At 36.5% G+C, this 22,870-nt stretch overlaps 1 protein-coding gene across 2 annotated transcripts in view; it reads right to left on the bottom strand.

Annotated features, from left to right (window-relative positions):
• Positions 1-1,117: 1,117 nt before the first annotated feature.
• Positions 1,118-22,870, bottom strand: part of AMMECR1 (AMMECR nuclear protein 1) — a 70,315-nt gene continuing 48,562 nt past the window's right edge. Inside the window, exons 3-6 of one of the 2 annotated variants that reach the window (XM_071757588.1) lie at positions 17,205-17,319; positions 9,532-9,622; positions 8,380-8,476; positions 1,118-5,557 (exon numbers count right to left, since the gene is read on the bottom strand). In XM_071757588.1, the coding sequence (XP_071613689.1) occupies positions 5,443-5,557; positions 8,380-8,476; positions 9,532-9,622; positions 17,205-17,319 (418 nt within the window). In that variant the 3' untranslated portion in view covers positions 1,118-5,442. Of the gene's footprint in view, positions 5,558-8,379; positions 8,477-9,417; positions 9,623-17,204; positions 17,320-22,870 lie in introns of those variants that run through there. The other variant, XR_011728608.1, reaches the window with a different exon arrangement.

Genomic DNA, 22,870 nt, shown 5'->3' on the forward strand with positions numbered 1-22,870 from the left:
CTCAAGCACACAGGACTTTTCAGTTTAAAATGTTGTTTAGAAAGCCACTGTAATCAAGGTACACCATGGTGATGGCAAAATAGTTTCAAATGCACTTCAGAAGTGTTTCCAGCTATAATTAAAAATAAATTTAAATAGACTGTAATAATATTGTTGTGACCCAGTACATCTGACACACACATATTTCATTGTGTATGGATCCTGGCTGGTATTACTCCTGGAAAATGAACATACTGGTTCTACCCACCTCTAATAATGCATCCACTAACCCTAACCTATAGAGAAGAAAGCTTGCATGCAGCTGGGGGATAGAATGAATTCTCCAGCTTTCTTTCTCTTTCTCTTGAACAGGACAAAGACTGATAGAGAAGCTTAAGTAAAAATAGTAGGAAGTGCTTGGTGGGAACCTGAGATGAATGAAGCAAGCAATTGCTTTTCTTTATTTTATTTTATTTTATTTTTAAGGCCTGGCTAATTATTCTCTGTGTAGCTAATTGTAAGCCAGCCTTTCATTGTTTAATACCAACATGCTTTCACCTCTGAAACATCCTTAATACTATTTTGCTAGTTTGATTGTTGTAGTGTGATAGCTACATACCTGGCTAAAGGAACAAGAGGAGTGGAAAACTTCTGATATGAAGTTTTAAATACCCATACATCTCAACGGTCTGAGTTTTGGGTAGAATTTATCCAGTTCAGACTAATGATAGCAAAATGAGATATTAAAATGAGCTATTTAGTCAGGTTTTCTCTTCAGAGGTGTGGGTTGTTTTTTAAAGCTTCTAAATTAAGGCTTCGAATCACGTGGAGTAATGTTTAAAGTTAGACATAGAAAGTACAAAACTGACATGATAACTGCTAAATATACTGATATAAAAATAATGATTTAACAAATATAAATGCTGATTTAACTTGTAGTGCTTAGTGAAGGACCTGATTTAGACTAAAAGCTGCATGCACCTGTCCTCAGTGTTCTGATGGGAAGAGGGTTAATTACAGGAAAACATTTCTAACACATCATTAACCTTTAGAATTATGACTAAGTGCAAATGCCTAAATAGAACAAAAATGGACCAATGCACACAATCAAGCAGAGAAACATAAAAAGCAATGGTGATTCTTTTTCCTTATTTTATTGGGTAAATGATTTAAAAGGTAATAACAATAGTGTTAAAACTACTACAATATCTTTCCACAGCCGTTATCTCACAGACCCACAGATAACCTTCTATAATTTTTTTTTCCTTTTTCCTCATTTTACTCTTTTTTTAAGCCGTACTTATATTAAAATGCCCATTTCAACAATTTCTTCACACTAAGAGCAATTAAATGTAGAAGTAAGGAGGATCTAGTTATAAAGGAAGGGAGTTCAGGTAATCTGTGATATTATTGTAATCAATCAAGTTACTAAGGAAGGAAGGAAAAGAGAGAGGCTTTACAAGCTACTCCAGGTAGCTCTAAGCCCATTGTGTCACCATTGCATTAAAGATAACTGAAGATGCTGGTGAACAATTTAAAGTAATTTTTTTTTTTTTTTTTTTTGTAACATATAAAACACTAAAATAACTTAGAAACTAGATCCAAATATCTTGAAAAGAATCAACTTTGATATACAAAAACAGTCATAAGTTGTTACAAAAGTTTCAAACAAAAGTTTGTTTTCTCAGTGCGTTTATGTACCAGCACAATTACTGGGTCCAGAGCAAAGAAAGAGGTTTTTATTTTTTCTTTTAACAGTAATAAAAAACAAGGAAAACATCTTTGTATATAAAGAATCATTGCTGGTCTTAAGAATAAATGTAACCAGAAACCCTTAAATCTGAGAGGCACACTTGGGGTTTCTCTTTTTTTTTTTTTTTCTTTTAATTTTTTTTCCTTTTTTTTCCCTTTTTTTTTTTTTCTTTTTTTTTTTTAAACATAAAGGAAAGTCACCAGTTTCTTTCAATGGAGGAGGTATTCAGACTCCCCAAATAAACTTAATTAACATCACTAGCAAAAACCAGTTAGAAACTGTACAAAAATAAAAAAGTTAACACATTTAATCCTGCAGGGATTTTATAAGGACTGGAAGGCAGGCTTTAGGAGCAGCATTTGGGCATGGCTGGAGGCTTCTTTGGTTCGATCTAACACACGTAAGAGATGTAACCTACTCCAGACAACAATTTTAAAAACCCGCACAGTTGAAGACAAGTAAAGAGGTCCGTATACAAACGCCAGGGTGTGCAAAGGGATTTGGCTGCCTTGATTTCATTGTGTATCTGAGGTCAGAACTCTGGTGTGCCCTCCCCCTGCTATGGTCAGCATTGGGGTTGAGATGGTGAAAAGTCAGTGCTACAGCAGCCACGGCAGGAGGAAGGCTGCTAGAAGCATGACTAAGCAATAGTTTCATGTCAAGTCTACAGTTTTGTTTTCTAGCTCGCAGAAGAGGGTTTTTTAGAAACATAAAAGAATTAAATAAACCCCCAACAATCTCCCTAGTGGAATAAGGCAAACTGAGTAGTGCTTATAAAAAAAAAACTTAGCCAAAACCAACTTAAAAAAAACCAAAAAAACACCTACTTGGTTGTACCTTCTTACAAAGTACCCCAAATTAAAAAAAAACAAAAAAAAATTTCTAAACCCAACAATATATCTAGAAGGCTACATAACTACAAAGGAACAACATTTGTGAAAGCAATTGTTGACCAGCTCTAAGCAAACAGACCTATTCTGTCCCAGTGCATGTCACAGTGAACTGCACGTTTTGTACAAATAAACCCACAATTACACAGAAACAATCTGTAGTATTTTCAGCACTTGTATGCTGAGGAGGTAGGTGCCCTAGAACACTGTCGATAGGCTGATTATTCCAATCTTTAAAAATAAAATAATCATACAATCTGATTGACCACAGACTCTGTAACAGTTTTTTAATCAGTGATACAAAACTCTGGTCCAGAAGGTCTGGCATCAATTAATTTCAAAAGCACACCTTTACAGTTTGTATAACACCCTTTTAACTATATTTTTAAGCAACAGCTACTGAGAGATAGACAAAAATGCATTGTGCATTATGCTGTATACAAAAAGGAGACAAAACTATCCTTTTTCCCCCCAAGCCATGGTGGGAAGTATTGCTGACCTTGTCCTTAAAAACCTGCAGGATTTTTTTATTCAGTCTATCATTATTACACTGGTAAGAAATTCTGTATAACATCTGCATATATCGAAGATTTTTTAAAAAATCTGATATGATTTTAGATCCGCATGACCAGTCACGTGACCTGCTTGAGGTTGATTAGCACCTTTCAATACATATATATATTTATATATAATAGATCTTTTTAAAAAACTTCTAACGATGAGCTCATCCAGAAGCATGAGCATGCTGTAACGAGATGACAGATAAAGATGGGGTTGGATGACTTTTTTTTTTTTTTTTGCAGCAGAATGATTCAGTTTGTGCTCAGTTTCCCTATAAGGGCAAGAAAAGAAACAACACAACTCTATCAGGTAGCCACTTGTTCACAATTTCCACTTGAAGGCTCATCCATTCAAAAGTGTTCCCCAAGTAGAAACAAGACAACAGTATCATCCAAAATAGCCTCTGTATAAACATCTATTAATTTTTGCAGCTTCTGGCTGGCATCTCTTGGCTCCCGAAATTTCAGGCCCTCTGCTTATAAATTAAGGCATCACAACTGAAAATGTTAATATTTGGACATCAAATGCTGTGGATGAAGGAATACCAAAGACCTTCTGTAAGAACTGCTGTAGAATTTATATGGCAAAGCTAGCTTCACATAAGGGATGAGCATAATTTATCTGGGTTTGAAACCTTATTGAAACATTTTTGCAATTAGTCTAATTTTTTTAACAACTGAATTTTAATTTATTTTCTCTATTTGCTTTTATATATATATATATTTCACTGAGTGGCAGTAACTGGAACTTCTGCTTATTGTGGCTCACTCACTCATATTAGGAAGGTCTTTTCTAAAATAGATGGCATGTAATGTCCCTAGAATATGCACTGAACTGCAACAGGTATTAGTGGGAGTTCTGCAGGCACAGAAGCAAAAAGCTAGCTCCTACCATATCCTGGGCTTGCAAATACACCACGCATACCTTCTGCTAAATCCTATTTTTACAGCAGGTAAAAGTTCCAATGAGTTTTCTTTCTTCTACTGTGTGTAGGGGGCTCAGAATTATTACACAGTGCTTACTGCTCTCAAATACTATTCCTGTAATGGATGAAAACATGTAAAATTATGGCATACTTGTCCTGTGCTCAACAATCTTTTGTATTTTTTAGACAATAGTTAGCTTTATCTAACTATTCATGACTTGATAAAACTCAACAAGTTGAAAAGCAGAAGAAAGAACAAAACAGGGATTTTTCTTTTCCAGAATAGGTTTGCTATTAAAAAAATCCACCCTCACTTTAAAAAAATCCCCAAAGAACTGACACCAGAGCAGACTATAGTTTGCTAGGGTGTCCAGTGTACTTGCTATATTTTTTCTATGAATTTTATATATAAGTCTATAGTTATGTCATAGTCAAAGGCACTAAAATCTAAATCCATTTTTTTCCTAATACGACATCTGCTACTCACCAACCTGTTTCCAAAAACCAAATGTCACTCCTAATTTGAGATCATCAGAAAGGCATAATCTCATTCTTAATGCATTATTATGACAGGGGCTGGGTTGCCCTTGGCTCCCTGCACAGAATGGGAGCCAAAGGTACCTGGTAGCCTACTGGATAACATCGTGCCCTGTCAATTAGTCCACTTGATTCTGAAAATGCTGCCATGTTAACCAACATTACTTCTCACTGTACATCTAATTGCTTCTCCTCATCCAAAAAAGCATTTTGCACGTGAGCCCTGACTTTGTGGCTCTATGTGCTGGATCTGAAGATCACGTATATAGATAGCTACATGAAATCTGTACTGTGGGAGTGAGATATTGTACACACAACATTATTAAGAACATTATGAAAATGCAATTCATTGTCTAGTATAATACCTGAATCTGATATGTTTCATTCCCTGTAACGCCTATTAAAGCAAAAGCTGTTAATGCCTTTCTGCTAAGCAAAGCATCCCTAACTGTAATCCTTAAACTCTTCCTTCCATCCACAGTCACAGAAAGCCTTGATTGATATAATTCAAAGTTAATGAAGTAGAAATTTAAAATTTTGTAAAAAACCCAAGGGCTGTATATGCTGCAAAAAAATCTGCAGTGACTCAGTAATAAAAAAAGTATGGGATCTTTGTAGCGATGCAGTTGTCCCTCCCGTTGCCATGATGAGCTTAACCAACTGAGAAGCCTCAACATGGCAACGGAAACTATCATCATAAAATGGTACAGTAATAGAGATAGCTAGACCAAGAAGGGGCAGGGTCTCCTGGGAAGAGGTCTGCAGAGAGGTCCAGTGACTGGTCATGCGGCTCTGTGTCAGGAATAATGGTTGTACGGTGGAAGGGGGTGCCCAATACCATTTTGGAAGTGATGGTGCTGACGATGGGCAAGGTACTCTGTGTAGCTCATTGTCATCTTCTCACTACGGTACCTAGAAAAGAGCAAAGAAGTAAATTCAAGAGCTGTTACCAGGAAGCTCCAAGTAGCACAAAAAATACTGTGCTAGTGCTATCGTGTTTGTACTTCTCATGGTAGGAATAAGACTTCTGCTGCACAGCAGCAGGGAGGGAACCACCATGTTGTCAGTGTCACTCTTGAATCACATGACAAATCTCAACGTAAGTGCTTATGACCAATATTTTAACCTAACAGAACTATTAAAAATTGTTGCCCACCATGTTGCTTGAAGTAGAGGAAATAGAAACACATGAGGGCTTATTGAGAATCTTCAACCAACTTCCCAAATAAAACCTAAGAGAACAACTGTCCCCTGATAGCATCAGTCACCATATGTTACTAAAAGCAGAATCCAGGCCCTGACAACAAATATTTTGGGCATACTTGCATCAATATTCTTTGACAAAAAGTAACATTGCCACATTGACACTTATATGTAGAAGTGTAAAATCTACACAAACCCAACACTATTCCACATTTGCACAAATTCCACTTAAAAAAGACACTGCATAAGATTTGACAGATGAGATTGGATGAATCCAGCTACAGTGATTTAAAAGATCACCACCCTGCCTTTCTATCATATTTTTCTTCTGGAGTTGCTCTGGTTGTTGTTCTCTTTGAGGTCTGAAAAAACCACAACACATGGCTCAACCACTTGCACTCACAAACCAGCACAAAAATTTGGTCGAGTTCCTGACTGCAGCAATCAAGGTAGCAGATGCATTTGCTTCTATTGCCTCTTTGCCAGAAAAACAGAGCAGAACACCTTACACTTGCAGCTTTTTGCTTCAGTCCACACGTTTCAGAGCACCAAAGGTGCCCAGGCTGACTTGACACAACAGCATTTGTTAATGATGTACTAATTTAACAAATGGCCACTGGTCCTTGCGGAGAGATTAGCTGCAGCTCTTCTGGAATTGCTGTGAATGGTGTGTGAGCTGGGCTGTGAATGAAATCCCATGCCACTGGGAAACTAAACCATAAGCTTGGCATTTGCTGAAGGTGGCTGTAAGTGGGTCAAAGCAGGCCACAGGCAGCCTGACTAGAATCACATCTGCTTATTTCAGCAGATAGAAAATACAATTACTGTCCTTTTGCATTCTAGGCACCTGGAATGGGAACACTTCTTTCAGCTCCACTGTTTTTAGTTCTCTTCTTCAAAACATGGCCAAAACTACTGGGTATTAATTTGAAGTAAAGATAGTTAACAACAGAGCAGTCTGGATTAGCATCTTAAAGCTTTGTTTGCACACAGGGCATTTACTTTAATTCAGAGATTTGAAGAAGTTAAAGGAACTTATTAAATTTTTCTGATGGATGTTTTACTGTATGACAAGAAGTTCTTGAAATCAGGTTCTGTAAAAAGTTGTCTGATACTGGGAAACAGTTACTATTTTAATACTACTGTTTTCAGTATGTCAACAGAAGTTTAGATTTTAAACACAAACAGACAGCCAAAAAATTTCTTCAGAACATTAAAAACTATGCTTTGTTTATTCTACTTACCAGACTAGTGATTTTGCCAGCATTTTGGATACTGTGAATTCAGATAGACTGAACACAGGAGGTCTGGTGGGGTGTATGATTTTTTGGGGAGTAAGTAGGGGTTTTTTTTGGGGGGTTGTTTACTTTGTTTTGTTTTCTTCTGCAGTCCCATGCCCTTGCTTCAAAGAGAATCATGTAGCTAGAAGAACGTGTGTGCTATATACAATTTTTGCTTATTGGAAAAATATATTCCTTATTTACTAAGGTATACAGAAGTTATCATTTAAGAACTACAGCACCGTTCCTCTTGCCCTCAGTTATTTCCACATATTCTTTTTGAACAAAATAGGTGTATAAGTAAATAAATTTAAAGAAGATTGGGTTCTGCATTTGGAAATTTACCTGGATTCTCTACGTCCTTCCTCCCTAATTTAACCTTCAGAATAGAACGTTTTCCTTAATCAGAGGTACTCCACAGTAATCAGGTTCCTACAAAAATCTGAAATTCTGAGCAGTCATTGAGACACAAAGTCTTTATTCTTCATCATTGAGCAAGTAATTCCTCTAATATTAAAATATTTTTCTAAGAATTTCTGTCTTGTCTAAACATACTTGCTGTTACTGCTAAGTAATGGCAAGATTTTTAGCTGAAGGTAAAAGCTGAAAAGAAACTAAATCTCAGATATTTGCCCTATATATAAGCATAAACAATCAGGAAAGTCCAAGTACCTTCAAATGAAAGGACTGGGTTTTAAGTATTGACAAGAAAGTCAAGTCAGGCCTACACCTAGTTTCACTAAGAAGGAAGGATTTCCAAAGAAATCAGGACACAAAAAAGGAGTAATACACATAACATTTTTAGAACTCATCTTGTGACCATACAAGTCCCTAACAGTTGATAAAAGATAGGAGGGTCTGGACAAAGGATTCTGACTTTTATGTGTATTAATAGTATGGCCTCTCTCAAGAGGATGAACAGTCAGTACCTTCCTTATGATGTAAAAAACTTTTGTTTCTCCCAGCATGGAACAGATAACTAGAGTTCAGCAGTCACCTTGTACTCAGGCTTAAAAAACCCATAGTTTTAGAGGCAATGTTATTCACAATTACCCCTCTACCCTTCCCAGCTTAACTGTGTTATTATGGGCTGATGACATCTGCTGAATATCAGAATATCTGCTACTATTTCTAAATTATTTTGGTTCCTCAGGGGCACATTTTATTCCATAAATAAGAACTTACCAGTACTGACATCTCATCACAGTATTAGGAAAGCAGGATTTATCTGTTGTACCCCATGGTGCATACCTGGTTAGCTTTATTGTTTTCCTGAATTCATTAGTGATCGGAGCTTTGTATCCTCCTTTCCTCAACAAGGAATCTATGGTTTGAATGTGGTCCCATCCTGTTGAGTTTCAGAGTTGTAAAAATTAATGAGATATATAGCAATAGGAATAAATGTTACAGAAATACAGTTAAGTGCAGTGTCACTGACAATGAAAGTAAACTGCTGAAGTTCTGTACAGAACACAGATCATCTCTACTGAGAACAGCTGAAAGAAATATGATCTATAGGATTTATTTACACACAGAATTTGTTCTAAAAACAACATATATTTTTGTCTCATAGTTGAAATATTTTAAAAGTGGACCCACTCTATCCGGGTGTCCTAGACTGGGGACAAGAGACAAAATTAAACTTTTCTGAAGCATTGTTATGATCATGTATCACAATCACTTTATACATTTTAAGTGGCTGTGAAAGTATGAAAAATTAAATTTCTGCATAAAACATTATTTAAAACAATCAGTAGTTGAACGTGTAGATAATAAATATCACTTTACAGTGGCATTTCTAGTTCCAGAATTAGTATACATATAATAGGTGGCTGGGTAATATAAAAGGTGATGGATTAAAAATACAGATTCATTACTCTCAAGAAAGTCTTCATGATGTTCAAAACTCCTATTTATTAATTTTAAAAATCCTGGTATTTTAAGTAGCTGCTAGAGTTGTTATTCCAAAAGATGGAATTAAGTTGGTCACAGTGGTACATTATTTGGACTTCCTTATCAAAAGTATCAGCTGTTTAGATAGTTGACCAGACATCCCATCACTTTACAGAGTTCTTATATGTCACTAATATCACAGCATAACTATCCAAAAACTGGCAGCTTTTAACAGCTCTGAAGTTGGTTTACAGCACTGTACCACCCCCTCCATGTTTTATTTCCCTACAACTACACTGCATTTATTGTGTTTAAAAAACAGCTAGAGTTCACTGCATCCCTACAAGGGAACTGATACAGCTATATAATTGGCATTATATATAATAGTCTTCTTACAATTAAATATTGCTCCATCATCTGACATCAGTGCAAGGTCAAATATTGCATTTTAGATTTATATGCATGTTTAAATTCTCCACCAGATCATATGAAATAAAGTGCAACAATGACCTTGCTCCTTTGCAACCTCCGGTAAGTAGGTGGCGGTGCGTTTTGATCCTTTTTCATTGATGAATTCTATTCTAATGCCGTGTACACCCACCTGCAAGAAATTGGCAGCTTTTTTAGAACATTAAAAGAAAAAAAAAAAAAAAGATACAAGAAACTTCTAACGTGCTAAAACCCGAACATTTCTGTGGTTAATACCGTTTTGCAGGAAGTTTCAAAAGGTGGCACTGGAGCAAGTGTAATCTTTTCCAAAGGTGTTCACCTCACAGTGCTGTAAGGTCAGTGGCAGTACACACACAGTCCTCAGCTTCCCACCAAAGAGCTTCAGAAGATGCAGAAGTTGTTCTGTCTCTGAGCCTGCTCTCTGCCTCTGACACTGGCAGCAATGTGACTGGCAGAAATCACCCAGTCACCAGATACAGTCTTCAGGCAACCAAGCAGCTGGCAAATCTAATGATGCTTCAAGTAAGAGCATTAATTTTGTTCAAAGTAGCAACTGAACAAAGTAAGATTCAACACACTACAAACTCGAGCCCTCAGCCTTCAAAATTTCTGCTAATGCATGACATGGAAAAGGAGATATTCCAAAGCTTCAGGCTCCTATTTCCATGCTACTAAGTACTCTAATGTGATAAAGTTTAAGTATGGAAACCAAAATTACTAATACCAAGTAGTTACATGTTAATATAGTAGAACTGCTAAAAAAACAAAAATAAAATGAGGCTAGGCACCTTTCCAGGGCATTGTTTAAGCACCCTGGTGTTCAAGGTACAACAACTGTGTTGAGCATGAGCAGATCTGCACTGGGGTCAAGAATGCCATAAAAGATATTCATTGCCAGTTAAGTTTTCAGTTGCTTTTGAATTTTGTACACAAACACAAAGCATTGGTAATGGACATTTTTATTTTCATGCCCACATAACTATTTCAATTCAAATCCAAAGTTCCCAACATTGTATGTGAAAATGAACAGATTGTGCTTAAAAGGCTATAATGTTATTTGGAATAGCATGTGTTTAGGACACAAAATTAATTGGAAAGTGCTGTAAGAGTTTTTGCAGTGACAACCTATTTTACTGTCACTGCACGACAGTCAAAAAAAAGAAAATATGAATATTTGCAAAGCCTTAGCAGTTTTTAAATTAACATATTAGTTTACATTAAGACTTTATTTTCTAATCTTTATATATGATTTAATAATGGGGAAATAGAAGGAGGAGTTTGTTTTGTGGCCAGCCATGGCCTCAACAGTTTTTCCCTAATAACTTAGCATTCAACATTCTTCAGTATGAAAAATTACTTTGAGATGAACAAATTTTAGTTCACTGAAAATTTTAATGTGATACTTCATTACCAAACACTCCTAAATCTAACTTTCTTAATGGATATATAATCACTAGAGAGATCAAATCTGTATAGAAATGATGCAATTATGAACCAAAAAAACCTGAAAGTTAAATGAGACATGTTAGAAGCTGAAATGAGCCTGAGTTTATTCTAAGAACTGAGGAAGTTTTTGTAGCCAGTGACATTGTAACTGACTGTTTTCAGTTGCCTAAGCAAATATTTTTATGTTTTGCACACCTCCAGAACCTGCAGAATATTATTTAAACTCTACACAATTGTTTTTCACACTAGTGTTCATGTAGTATTTGTGTGAAACTAACCAGAAGCATTAGTGATGTGTTAGTGCAGTAGGTAACTGCATTGCACAGGATGTTTCCATTAACCATTGTAATGGATTTTTAGGCCCATGTCTGTAGAAGAAAAAGATGTAAAGCAAAATGAGTAAGGCAACACAATTGCACCCACAATTCCTCTGGTTGGGAAAATCTCAGCATTCTGTGAAGCATGAATTCCAACTGTGTAGCTCAGCAGTCCTCTTAGTCCAGCACAAAGGGCTGGTGACTGTTTATCTCCAACTGATCTAAACCAGGCCTCAGTTAAACAAATGGAAGCTACACACAGAAAAATAATGATCCACACTAAGGCTGGCACAGGCATAGTTAGGAATTTATTTTGACTTCCTCAGAAGACCAATGTTCCTGCACTTTCCCAAAATATTCCTCTCTAAGATGGGAGGTAAGGGGCAGGGACATCTTCAGAAGGCAGTAACTGAACTCTAACTGGCTTATTGACCAGGCTCAGCACAGAACTTGATCCAAATCATCTGTGATCTTTGAACTTGATCATCTGTGCAGTTCGGGAAAACAAACCAAATAATCTTCTGCAGAGTGAGTTTAAGTTCTGTCTTATCTATTAGCATTTATTAGGGAAATTACTGCATCCAGGTACCCTCTCAGCTGCAAATACCCCACACCATTGCTGTACCAGCCTCCCCAGTGGAGAGGAATCTGTTTAGACTGATGCTGTTGTGAGAGGAAAGCCAGAAGAGACTTAGAAAGGCAATAAACCAATCTCCTCCACTGTCTACTGCATACTGGGTACCCAGTGCTCGTGAATATAAACTTTTGGGCCCACTGTGTAAGTGGCCAGAGGCTACCCAAAACCAGGCCCAGTGACATGATTCTAATTAAAAAATACAGACCTTTCACTCAATCTAAGGACTGACTGCATTATACTACAATTTTTATTTTACTCCTGAAGTGACCTCAACAGACTTTGCTGTGTGTTTATACACAGTTCATGTTCATTTATAAGCAATCTTTTTGTTAATTAATCATTTCTTTACATACACCTCAGGATAGGAGAAAACACACCATATTTCTTATTTTGCCAATTCATTTTGGCACTTGTTAGCTTACTGCCTGTAATACCAGTCTCTATATATCTATCTCAGTTGTGGTAATTATTCCAAAACCCACCCTGAAACCAAAGTTCAAGCAGCTCCCATGTTTGACTGTTCTGACCCAATGTTCAACAGACAGTTTACACATCTGGTCCTCTTGTACTGACTCTCCAACCATACTGAAAGGAACAAGTAATATTATTCTTGTTGGACTATCAACATGGAATTACATCAAGCCTTGTTGAAATTCAAGCTTTTAGTCTACTGTGGAGTAAATTATCATCAAATGACCATTCTGGTTGGTTTTGTGTATTACACTGAAATCTGTAAGAGATTTGCGTGGAATTATCACTAATCAGTTTAAGACAAATAAATTGTAAATGCTTTCTCAGAAAGACATTAAAGCAGGTAACAAAGAAATCTGTCACACAGGATTCCACATGGAATACTCCATAGCTGGAGTAGTGCATCACCTCCTTGGTTGTTAGAAACAAGTGTCTGCCAGTTCCCTCCCTGTGTGCTGTTCTGTGCCAGGCTCTGCTGCCTCCCCCATCTCCAGGCACAAGCACTCACAAGGTGAACCAGATGAGACTGCTGCAGGTTATGGCTGGTCCTTCTACTGACTCGTGCTCTCTCAGCTCAATCTTGGACCAACAGCAAACCATCTACATTTTCAAACAAGAAAGCTGGACTATAACTTGTACAGTATTCCTTCTGATTTGACAATGGAAGCCAAAGACTACTGGGGAGATATGCTCTCTGCTCCATGACAAGCATTCTTTTTTAAATGAATCATTTATTTACATACATGAATCACTGAATAACACCCAAAAGAATAAAAGATCAAGACTCTTCTCTGTTCTAAGGAATATAAGCTGTAAGAGTTGCTGGTGCTGCTGCACTTGCAGGAAGGAAAGAATTTCCACAGCTCCTAAATGTACTAACTTTGTCAACAATGGAAAGCCACCTTTCAGCCAACATTATTGGCTACAACTATTTGAGCTAATATTTAAACCAATGTTCACAGGTCTTTTGTATCAACACAGCAAGCACGTATGGTTCTCCAGATGTTACTTCACTGAAGAACACCAACTTCAGGGCAAAGATCTCTTTAAAGGTATTTTAAGGAATAGAAGTGGGTCAATTCTAGTTACTTATTACCTTGTTGGAATTACAATACTGTTTTCCAATAAGTTGCTTATTATAATTACATACAATCATAATATTTTATGATGTTTTATTTTAAAAAGGGAATCTAAATGCCAAGACTGGCATTACCTCCTAGCAACCCCCCCCCAGATTCTTATTTAAATTAATGTGAAAATAAATTAAAAACCTGTTCATCTGCTGCCACATGAAATAGGAGTAGGGGCATTTTGCTGTTTTACTCTCTATTTCTAGAAAAAAAGGCAGGCAGGGGATACATGAAAACATTTGCCATTGTCAGGTATCTTGCAACCCCACCCTCTCAAGGAGTCAGAGCCTGAAGCACAAAGCTGGAACTGCAAGACCTACAACATGATCACACACACAGTTTCTGGGTTATGAATCCACTCACAAGACCTCCTGAGTTCAGGTTTATTTGCCCAAAACTGCAGACTTGGAAGCTTGACAAACCAAATAGAAGTTCTTCCTAAAGAATCCAAAGCCAGGATACTTGACAGCAATCTGTTCAAACTCTTGTACATTCCTTCTTTTGGAGGGCTGCTAACTACACACACAGTGCCCAGTGCAACACAAGATACAAGGGTATCTGCTTTAAGAATCCACAGCAAAATTGGAAGCATCCTGAGGCAGGAATTCTAATTTGTGCAGGAAAAAAAAAAGACCTGGTAGAAAGACAGATCAAAAAGATGAACTCAGGAAGAATGGAAACACAAGATAAGAGTTTTTATCTGGGGAAGGAATGATTACTGTCAATATCAAATGTGTTCTAAAATAATTGGTCATTATTACTTGTCTCCCAAGTAGTCCTTTGATATATAATGTTTAATAAAAGAGCAGTACTATCAGAAGAAGCATTTCTTAAGACTTGCTCTTGTTGCACCTTTCTGCAAGACAGAAAGTCAGTGAAACTCCACCCCAGAAGCACCTGAACCGCAGCAACATTTCACTGGGTTCTGTCTAACAGAAATGAAGGAACAGTTCATACATTCCCAGTTGTTTGTTTCAATGCCCTACATCAGTTCAGCTACTAAAGTGCACTGCAATTCAGATAAAGTCACGTGTATAAGTAAAAAAGCTAAATTATAGCTTAGGAAGCTTCCTCCTGAACCATGGTACTGACGTGGTCCTTTAAAAGTTTGAACTTTAAAAAATTATTTGAAAGTGGAGCAATTTGAAAAATCATATGGCAGCTAATAGCAGTCAATTCACTAGAACCTCCTGCTAGTTGAATTTTCTGGTGCAAAAGAATCTCGTGTTGCTTTTTACAACTGAAATAATAATTTATTTAGTTTGGGAGGATAATTCATTAATCAGACAAAAGCAGACTTACACTCTGCTTCAGGAGACAGGAGACTTTCCTAAGCCTTATCTTCAAATGCTCTTGTCTCTAAACCACCCGAGTACTGTGAGTTGTACACATTGGTAATTTTAACATATTGAGACCTCTCTCACCATCATCAGTAGCACACCTACAGAAGAAATTCACCTAAGCAGGCAATATTTTTTAGGATGACCTGAAAATCAGCATTATATGAGATGAAAGATGCAGAATCTCTCTTTACATCAGACTCTAGACATGCTGAAATGTCTTTTTGCCATTACTGTTGTGTAGCTGCAGCTACCTTAAAAGCAATATATATGACATCAGCTCTGACAGGGGCACGAACAGGGATGAATCATTCTTTTACGGATGAACAATTACAAATTTTATCTCTCTCTTATTTATACACACTCCCCTACACAGATCATCCACAACTTTATACAGCACAATTACTTGGGAAGCATGTTTTACTTCTAAGAAAAAAGAATAAAAAAAAACCCAAAATCATGGAACTTACTTTCAGGCCATGTCTTAGAATTCCTAGGAATTTACTAGAGGTTTTAAAAAAACTATAATTAAAAAAACCTTAAGAGAAATAAAACTAAAGAAATGGATAACACAAGGACCATTACATTTTTGACCACTCCATTCTTCCCTCCTAAGTTGGGGCTTTCGAAGAACAATCATAATAATCCATAAATCCAGTCAGAACTGAACAAGAACTACATGAAGCTTGTTTACATTGTTATTCAAGTCTCAGTGATTCTGCAACAAGACCTAGGAAGGACATGGGAAGTAAAAACCTCCTTTGCTTCTTAAGAGAATTGAGGTTACAAAACAGCAGTCTCCCGAGGAACAAAGCTAAAACCAGTCTTTCCAAGAGGGTGGATTTTTGAACCAAGGCTTTGGTTTCAGCTTCTCTTCAATGATGAGTATTTTCATCATCTTAGAAGTTTATTACTGAGAGAATAAACCAGCATCTAATAATATTTATAACTACCAGATGGGAAGAGCTAAATGATATTCCATTATGCACTTAGAAACATTGTCTGATCGTATACATAGTCTGATTTTTAATAAATTATAATAGATGAAATAAAACTGAAAACATCACTGTGGTTACTGCCAGAAGTCAACTTAGAAAAGCAGAAAAACTCTATCTGTTTTCATTCTGATTTCTAGTTTGGTTTAGTATTAAAAGTCACTACAGGTTTGATTGCTTGAAAACATTATTTAAAGCCCTCCAAGGGCTCAGAGACAAGACAAACTACTTCTCTCAAAAAAAGCTGCTTGTTGAGAATGCACATACAGTTTCAGCTAAAATTTCCTTTTTCGTCTGAATAATTCTGTTTATGGTGGAAATACTGATGATAAACCCCAAAGGGAACTTAAATTCATCTCATTCAGAATTACATACCAGGGGGTAAAGGGCCCTTGCTATTATGAGCTGAACAGAAAACTCATTTTTTATTAGATTTTCAGCTACTATAAAATTCTTGAAGCTGAGGTTACTGCTGGATATCACTGTGCTGATAGCACTGGGTCTCTTGCCATTTTAACAACAAAAGAAATTTCTATTCAATATACATTTGTTACCTGTGAATACAACAGAAAGCCTCTTCTCTTAAAGAAATCCTGACTATTTAGAGGAGCTAAGTCATTATTAAAGGGAAACACTGCAACTTGTGTGGGGTCTTTGACACTATAGCATGTCCACTATAATATATGACAATTTCAGATTTTTTCTTAATGTCCATTCAAACATATACTCAAAGAGCAACACAACAGTCACACTGACTATGATGAGAAGTTCATCTTAAGTCCAGTAACTTGTTTTTTACAAGTGTCTAATACCAAATAATTTGGGAAAATGCACAAGAACACCAGTAACACTTCCTTCAGTACTCCTTCCCAGAAATTACTCTAAAAGCAGCATTTGTTTGTTAATCTCTTTTATGCTGCTGTTCCAAGAGAGTGCATGCAGGTTTCCTAGAATCTACCAGTTAAAATAGATTCAGCTGCATGAAATGGTGAAGAAAAACAAGACCACTGATTTACTTGGCGACACTGTGTACAGGTTCTGCAGGGGCTGTGCAGGTCACTTACTCTGAAAGCAAAGTTCTGGGAAAGATAAAAAGCTCACTCCTAGAAGCTAAATAAAGCACCTTGCTTTGGGATTGCAGTTTTTTGCAATGCTTGTTTACTTCGAGAAGATGAATGGGCTAAAATACAATTTAATTCCATTTTCATAGCTCAGACTTTTAAGGTCATGACAGTTTTACCAAAAAGGATCTTTTGAATCTACGCCACAAAACACGTAAAGAGTGCAAACCATGACAACTGCATTAAACGTATGCAAATTATTTAAATGGTGGGACTTCTGCTATAGATGTTCATTGCATCAAAGTAGTTTTCTAAAAACTTATCTGACATCCTTACCTCCCAGTCCATGTAGTCACATACATCTTCAAAGTTAGTGAGTAGAGAAACTGAGCAGAAAAGCCGTGGCAGCTCATCCCTCGTCATTGGGGGGAAACGACTATCTTTAAGGGCACTGTTGAAGACAAAACAGAATTTCAAAGGATTTTTTTTTTTTTGTTGGTTTTCTTAAGTTCAAGGATCTAATGAATTAACTGAAAAGTATAAAGGACAAAAAAGATCCTGATCAAATGATGACCAGCTGGATAATCCCGTTGCCAGTGCAACACACTGACCAACATTCCCAGCTTTTTCCTCAGACATTTGTTCCTGGCTGGCCAGTCAGTGGTGCTCTCAGGGTCATTCCCTCCTGAGCTGATTTTGCTACCATGACAATCATATTAATGAAGCAGCAGAAAGTTTTTTGAAAAAGTTACAAAAGCAATAGCACTTCTACCTGCAATTTAGTTAATCCCTTCCAACAAAGGATTAAACTACACAGCATAAAGTAGAGGGGGAAATTCTACAGTCTGCAATAATCAAACATGTAATACAGTAATCAAACTGTAGAGCTTAATCGTGCAGTGAAAAAAATCCAAACAAGCAGAATATTCTCAAAAAAAAGAATATTGATTTTTCCAGGGAAAAGTGAATATAAATATGTTAAAACGTCCGAGGGCCCTACAGACCTGTAAACCTACAGGACTTGAAGATGTTCTGCAAAGCAGAGGAAATGATTAGTACAGGGAAGCTTGAAAACTGCTGAACTAATCCTAGGCTAATGTACCAGTCTATAGACAAAGACACCTACTGGGGTGAAATTCAATACAGAGAGGAGCTATCTGTGCACATTCCAGCACGCTTTGAAAAACAAAGCAGTTAACAGACAGCAGTACCACAAGTGAGAGTATTTGTAAAAAAACTACTTGCATAAGTTTAAGAACCAGTTAAATTGGAAAAGGGAAGGTTAAAGCAACTACAGTATCTCATATTTTGGTTTTCTTAAGATTTGAAATATTGTATGTACAAATACAAACATGCTTATTCTCAACAAAACCAGTGATCTGCTAACTGAGGTTTTTGATGAGTAAAGACAATTTAAAATTAAGAGACTTAAAGTACTACTAAGTTCTTCACGTCTCATTGTTTTATCTAACCATTAGATCATTCTTAATTGTTTTAATTGGCATTCAGCCAGTGGCTGCCATTAGCTGATAAAATTACAGCCATGGCCATGGTGTTGAGAATATGGCTCAAGTCTGTACATAATATCCTACCACAAAGAATAGTGTTATTTTATCAAAGCAGACCAAATACAGACACCTAAGCAAAAAAATGTGAAGTTTAGCTAAAGGGAATCATCATATGTATATATATATGTTACCAGAAACAGCTTCCCATCATTAATTCATACCATACACTGAAGAGTTAAAATAGAAACCTTTTTCTGGGGCAAGGGGGCGGTAGGATTTTTCCCAGATATGCTAAAATTACAAAAAAAAAAAAAAAAAAGAACATAGTATTGGAATTTAGACTAGAATCTTTTCTCCAAGCTTTGATATTTTTACATTGCAAAATAGGTCAGAAATTTAGATTTTCATTAGGAAGACAAATTCATTATCTAATTAAGGAATGGTTAGCAGGCCTACTCTATGCATTATTTAGAGGTAATTCCAGGCAACCCCAGATAAAGTTGCCATAGATGTGAGTGAAGCTGTTGGGACAGTAAAAAGCCAAGATAAATCTTTTGATATTTATGTTGTATAGCCAGGCCTACATAGACCTGTGAAGACCTGAGGACAACTAAGAAGGTTTAAAGCATAATGCCTTTGATATTTCACTCATGACTTAAACTGAAGATGTATCAAAGGATGGCATTCTCCAAGGTTTTGTTGATGGGATTTGCAAAGCTTTGTAACTACTGGGAACCAGGCAAAGTTGCCATCTTCTCTTGCCTGGTGTTTTGGTGCAACATCAGAAATCTGCATAGAGTCACAGTGGAACAATGACATGAAAATACAAACAGCTGATTCAGCCTTCATATCCCTCCATACACAGGGCAGGGGGACACAATAAAAAAATATATACACGTATACAAAGGGAGGATACTCTGAACACAGAGACAGCTCAAACCAGAAGTCCATCTAGCCTACTGCTAAGTAATGACCAACAGTGTTAAGTAATGTCCAATACAAGAACACTGTGCATAACCACAGGTATCTTCCTGCAGTACTCTCCAGGAATCCAGCTGTTTATAGCTTTGGAATTTTGAGCTTGAGATGGTATCTCTGCACTGAAAAGCTTTTCATATTTTACCCCACCTTTTACTATAAACTCATGTTCAGAAACCCCAGCCCTCTTAAAATCCTTGCTACTATGAGTTCACTTACATGCACATTTCCCATGTCCCCAAGATATGCTGCACCACCATCATGTAACAAATTTACTTGAATACACTGCTGAAAAGCACCCAGAATTCAGCCATTATCCTTAAGCCTAAACTTTATCTCTCCAGGTAGTGACCAGATCCCTGTCTACTGACTGTTGTGATGGTATCAGTAAAAATATCAGTAAAACAAGTAGGTGGCACCCAGGAGAGGTCCTTGTGAGAGGCAGCTGTCTCCACTGGGTCCCACCTGAGCTCTCAATAGGAACCAGACTGGCATCACCCTCAGAAACATCAGTACATCTCAACACTTCCCAAGGGTATAAAAGCTTGGATGAATTTTACTGTTGTTGTTCTGTTCTGGGAAGAAAGAATTACCAGTTTCTAGAGGCAGCAGTTTGGCACTGATCATAAACTTCATATACTCTACAAAGACAAATGCTTGTGAATTCTCACTTTTTTCCCATCTGCCATGTTACTGTGCCTTTGAATTAAAGAAGGGCTGAGTGGAAGCAACTAGTAAAATAAATTGGAAAAAATTAGGTAGAGGTCAAAACTACTTTTAAAGAAATAAATTACTAATTTAAAAAGCATTTTTCGAACAATCTGTTCTTCATTCCTTAATGCCTAGAACTAATTTATTTATATTGCCCCTGACTAAATGGAAGTACACAGTAGTGAAGTGGTTGAAGGAAGCTGTGCCAAGCATGGGGAATTCGAGCTGCTCAAGAAAAGGACATGAGTTTTTCCACATAGAGTTGTGCTCCATGATAAAAGTGAAGCAGGCAGTGTCAACATTGAATCCTGTTCCAAGAAAACTATTTTTAGACACAAAATGCATGCACACACATGCATAGTCTTTTTAGTTAAATATACTTTACTTATGCAGTCTTGGGTGTCCTACTAAGATCAAGTAATTGCCAGTCAAGAAAAAACCAAACCAAAGTGTTACTCAGCTATCAGTTTTTCTTCAGCTGTGCTATGCAAATCTCAGCTTCTCCTCAAATGAAGTGTATTTGGCCATAAGCTCTCAAAAATATTTCTCAATAACTTTATTTTCCATGTTCAACTCCTTGTTTTTGGGATGCAGAAAAGGATGAAAACACTTTAAAGTCACTGAAAATCAGACTCTACAGAGAAGGAAGTTGTTCAACGTATTTTGAATTACTGTGATAAACAGCATGAAATTTAGCAAAATATACAATGAAAGTTTTTATTCCTTAAGACTACATCTTGGTTTTGTAACATATTACCAGGGAAGCTCTTGGAATCACTGGAAATTATAATATGAGCAGGTGAACAACATCATTGTGTTGTCTATCTGTAATTTCTGTAGGCTATAAAAATGCCTTTAAAAAAAAGTAGTTGGACTCAGTCTTTAAGAACCTATGGCACTTAAATATGAGGCAGTAGATGGGTAACAAACAGTAGGAGACAAATTGGGGAAATAAGAAACAGTAACAAAGCCTAAATACTGAGTTAGAAGTGCCTGAAAATCTTTGTGATAGAACTTAAAGGAGTCTTTTAAAAAGTTTGATATCACATAAGCACCAAAAATAGTAATGAAGGATTTAAGTGTAGATGAATAAACATGTTACATTAATTATATTCTTAGTATTTTATTGTTTGTTATTAAATGACAACTATTAATAATGAAATTTCTCACTAAAGCTCTTTTGGTTTTGGTGACAATCACATCAACAGGTCCAAACCGGATAGAGAGTTTAGAGAAAAATGGGACAATTTTGTACATTACCAGAAGTTACTTTGTTTGGGAGTTTAAAAATGACCCAGGAAATGCAAAGGAAAGGGTCAAACAGTGGTGTGATACAAGTAATATTCACTTTTATAGCAGTGTACATGAGGCACAGACATTTAGTGACTCACACAATTTCAGAGACTTTCACTGTGAGTCAGTGAGAGGACCCAGAATAGAATCCAAGATCCTCAACTCCTAAAAATCTACTTTTTGTGACAGCCTCTTTCACAATCTACTCCCCATGTAGAAACATAGATCCCAGAGGATTCATCAAAACAGAACTGATAAGTAAAATAAAATTTAAAAAAATCCATTAATTTCCCATCACTTCTTTAGTTCACTCTGTTGTAGTTCATTTTCCCTTCACCAGTCTCTGATACTGAACACAGCTAAACCAAACCACTATTTTTTTGTATGATGCAATTCTTCAAATATAGAGTTATGAAAAAGAGGCTTAAAGATCTCATTTTACAAATTATTCCTTCTTCTGATAAAACAGCACATAGGCACTACTTTTAGATGGTAGGCAAAAGGACTTAAATTGTGCCTGCTCTGAAAACCTCTTTTCATTAAGCTCAGTAAGGTTCCTGATTCTATCACCAAGTGAGATGTTCTTAGTAGAATTACTTTAGAAAATACATCTAACAAAGAAACAGCCCTGTGTCAATAAAATGAGCCCAAAGGGCCTAGACACTGTTCTTCCATTGATTCAAAACATCCTGAAATTGGTGAGTGGCAAACTCGCTGGATTTTAGGGAACAGCAATGGTAACAACAAGAGACACTTGGTGCCAGGGTTTCAGAAAAAACCCTGTCAGTATTTTTCATTTTCCCATTGCTGTGTTACTGATCAGCCAAATTAGTTAAGATTTTTAGCTTTTCATTCAGTAATTTAAATTAAGGAAGAAATTAAGGAACTCTTAAGAAGACCCCCAGTATTTTCCTAATAAGAATCAGCTATCATAATTCACTTTGGCAGACAACACCAAAAAAAAGGCAGTTTCCAATTTACAATCTGCAACTAATTTTCAAGCCAGAAAAACAGGGCAGAGTGTGCTCTTCTTCAGAAACTGAAATTATTATGAATTAAATTCTCCTAGCTTTCAGCATGAGAGATCAGACAGCCTAGCAGTACCCACATAACAGCCTTCTAGCAACATCTATTAATGACCAGCAGAGTTTTTGCCAACATAAGTGGAGATTTCAAGCAGTGATTTATACACATCATCAGATCACTTCAATGCAAGGAAAAAATTCTTTATATTGTATTATTTTTTCTTCTCTTTCTGGAAAAATTTCCAGGAAACAAAAAAACTGTGCATGACGTGTTCTTCCTGAACCCTCCCTTACATTAGGGAGACAGAAAGGGAAAGAATAACAGTTGTACTTCCTGCAAATTATGTTGCTAAGCGGCAGTCACAGGGTAAAAAAAGAAATGCACACTTGTTGACATTTGGCAGAGAAATACTTTTCTGAAGTTCTTTGCCTGTTTTATTAGCAGAGTGCATCAGGTAAATGCCCGATTAAAAATGGCTGTATTTAT

Source organism: Heliangelus exortis, chromosome 14, assembly GCF_036169615.1.
Source record: "Heliangelus exortis chromosome 14, bHelExo1.hap1, whole genome shotgun sequence".
Lineage (NCBI taxonomy): Eukaryota > Metazoa > Chordata > Aves > Apodiformes > Trochilidae > Heliangelus > Heliangelus exortis.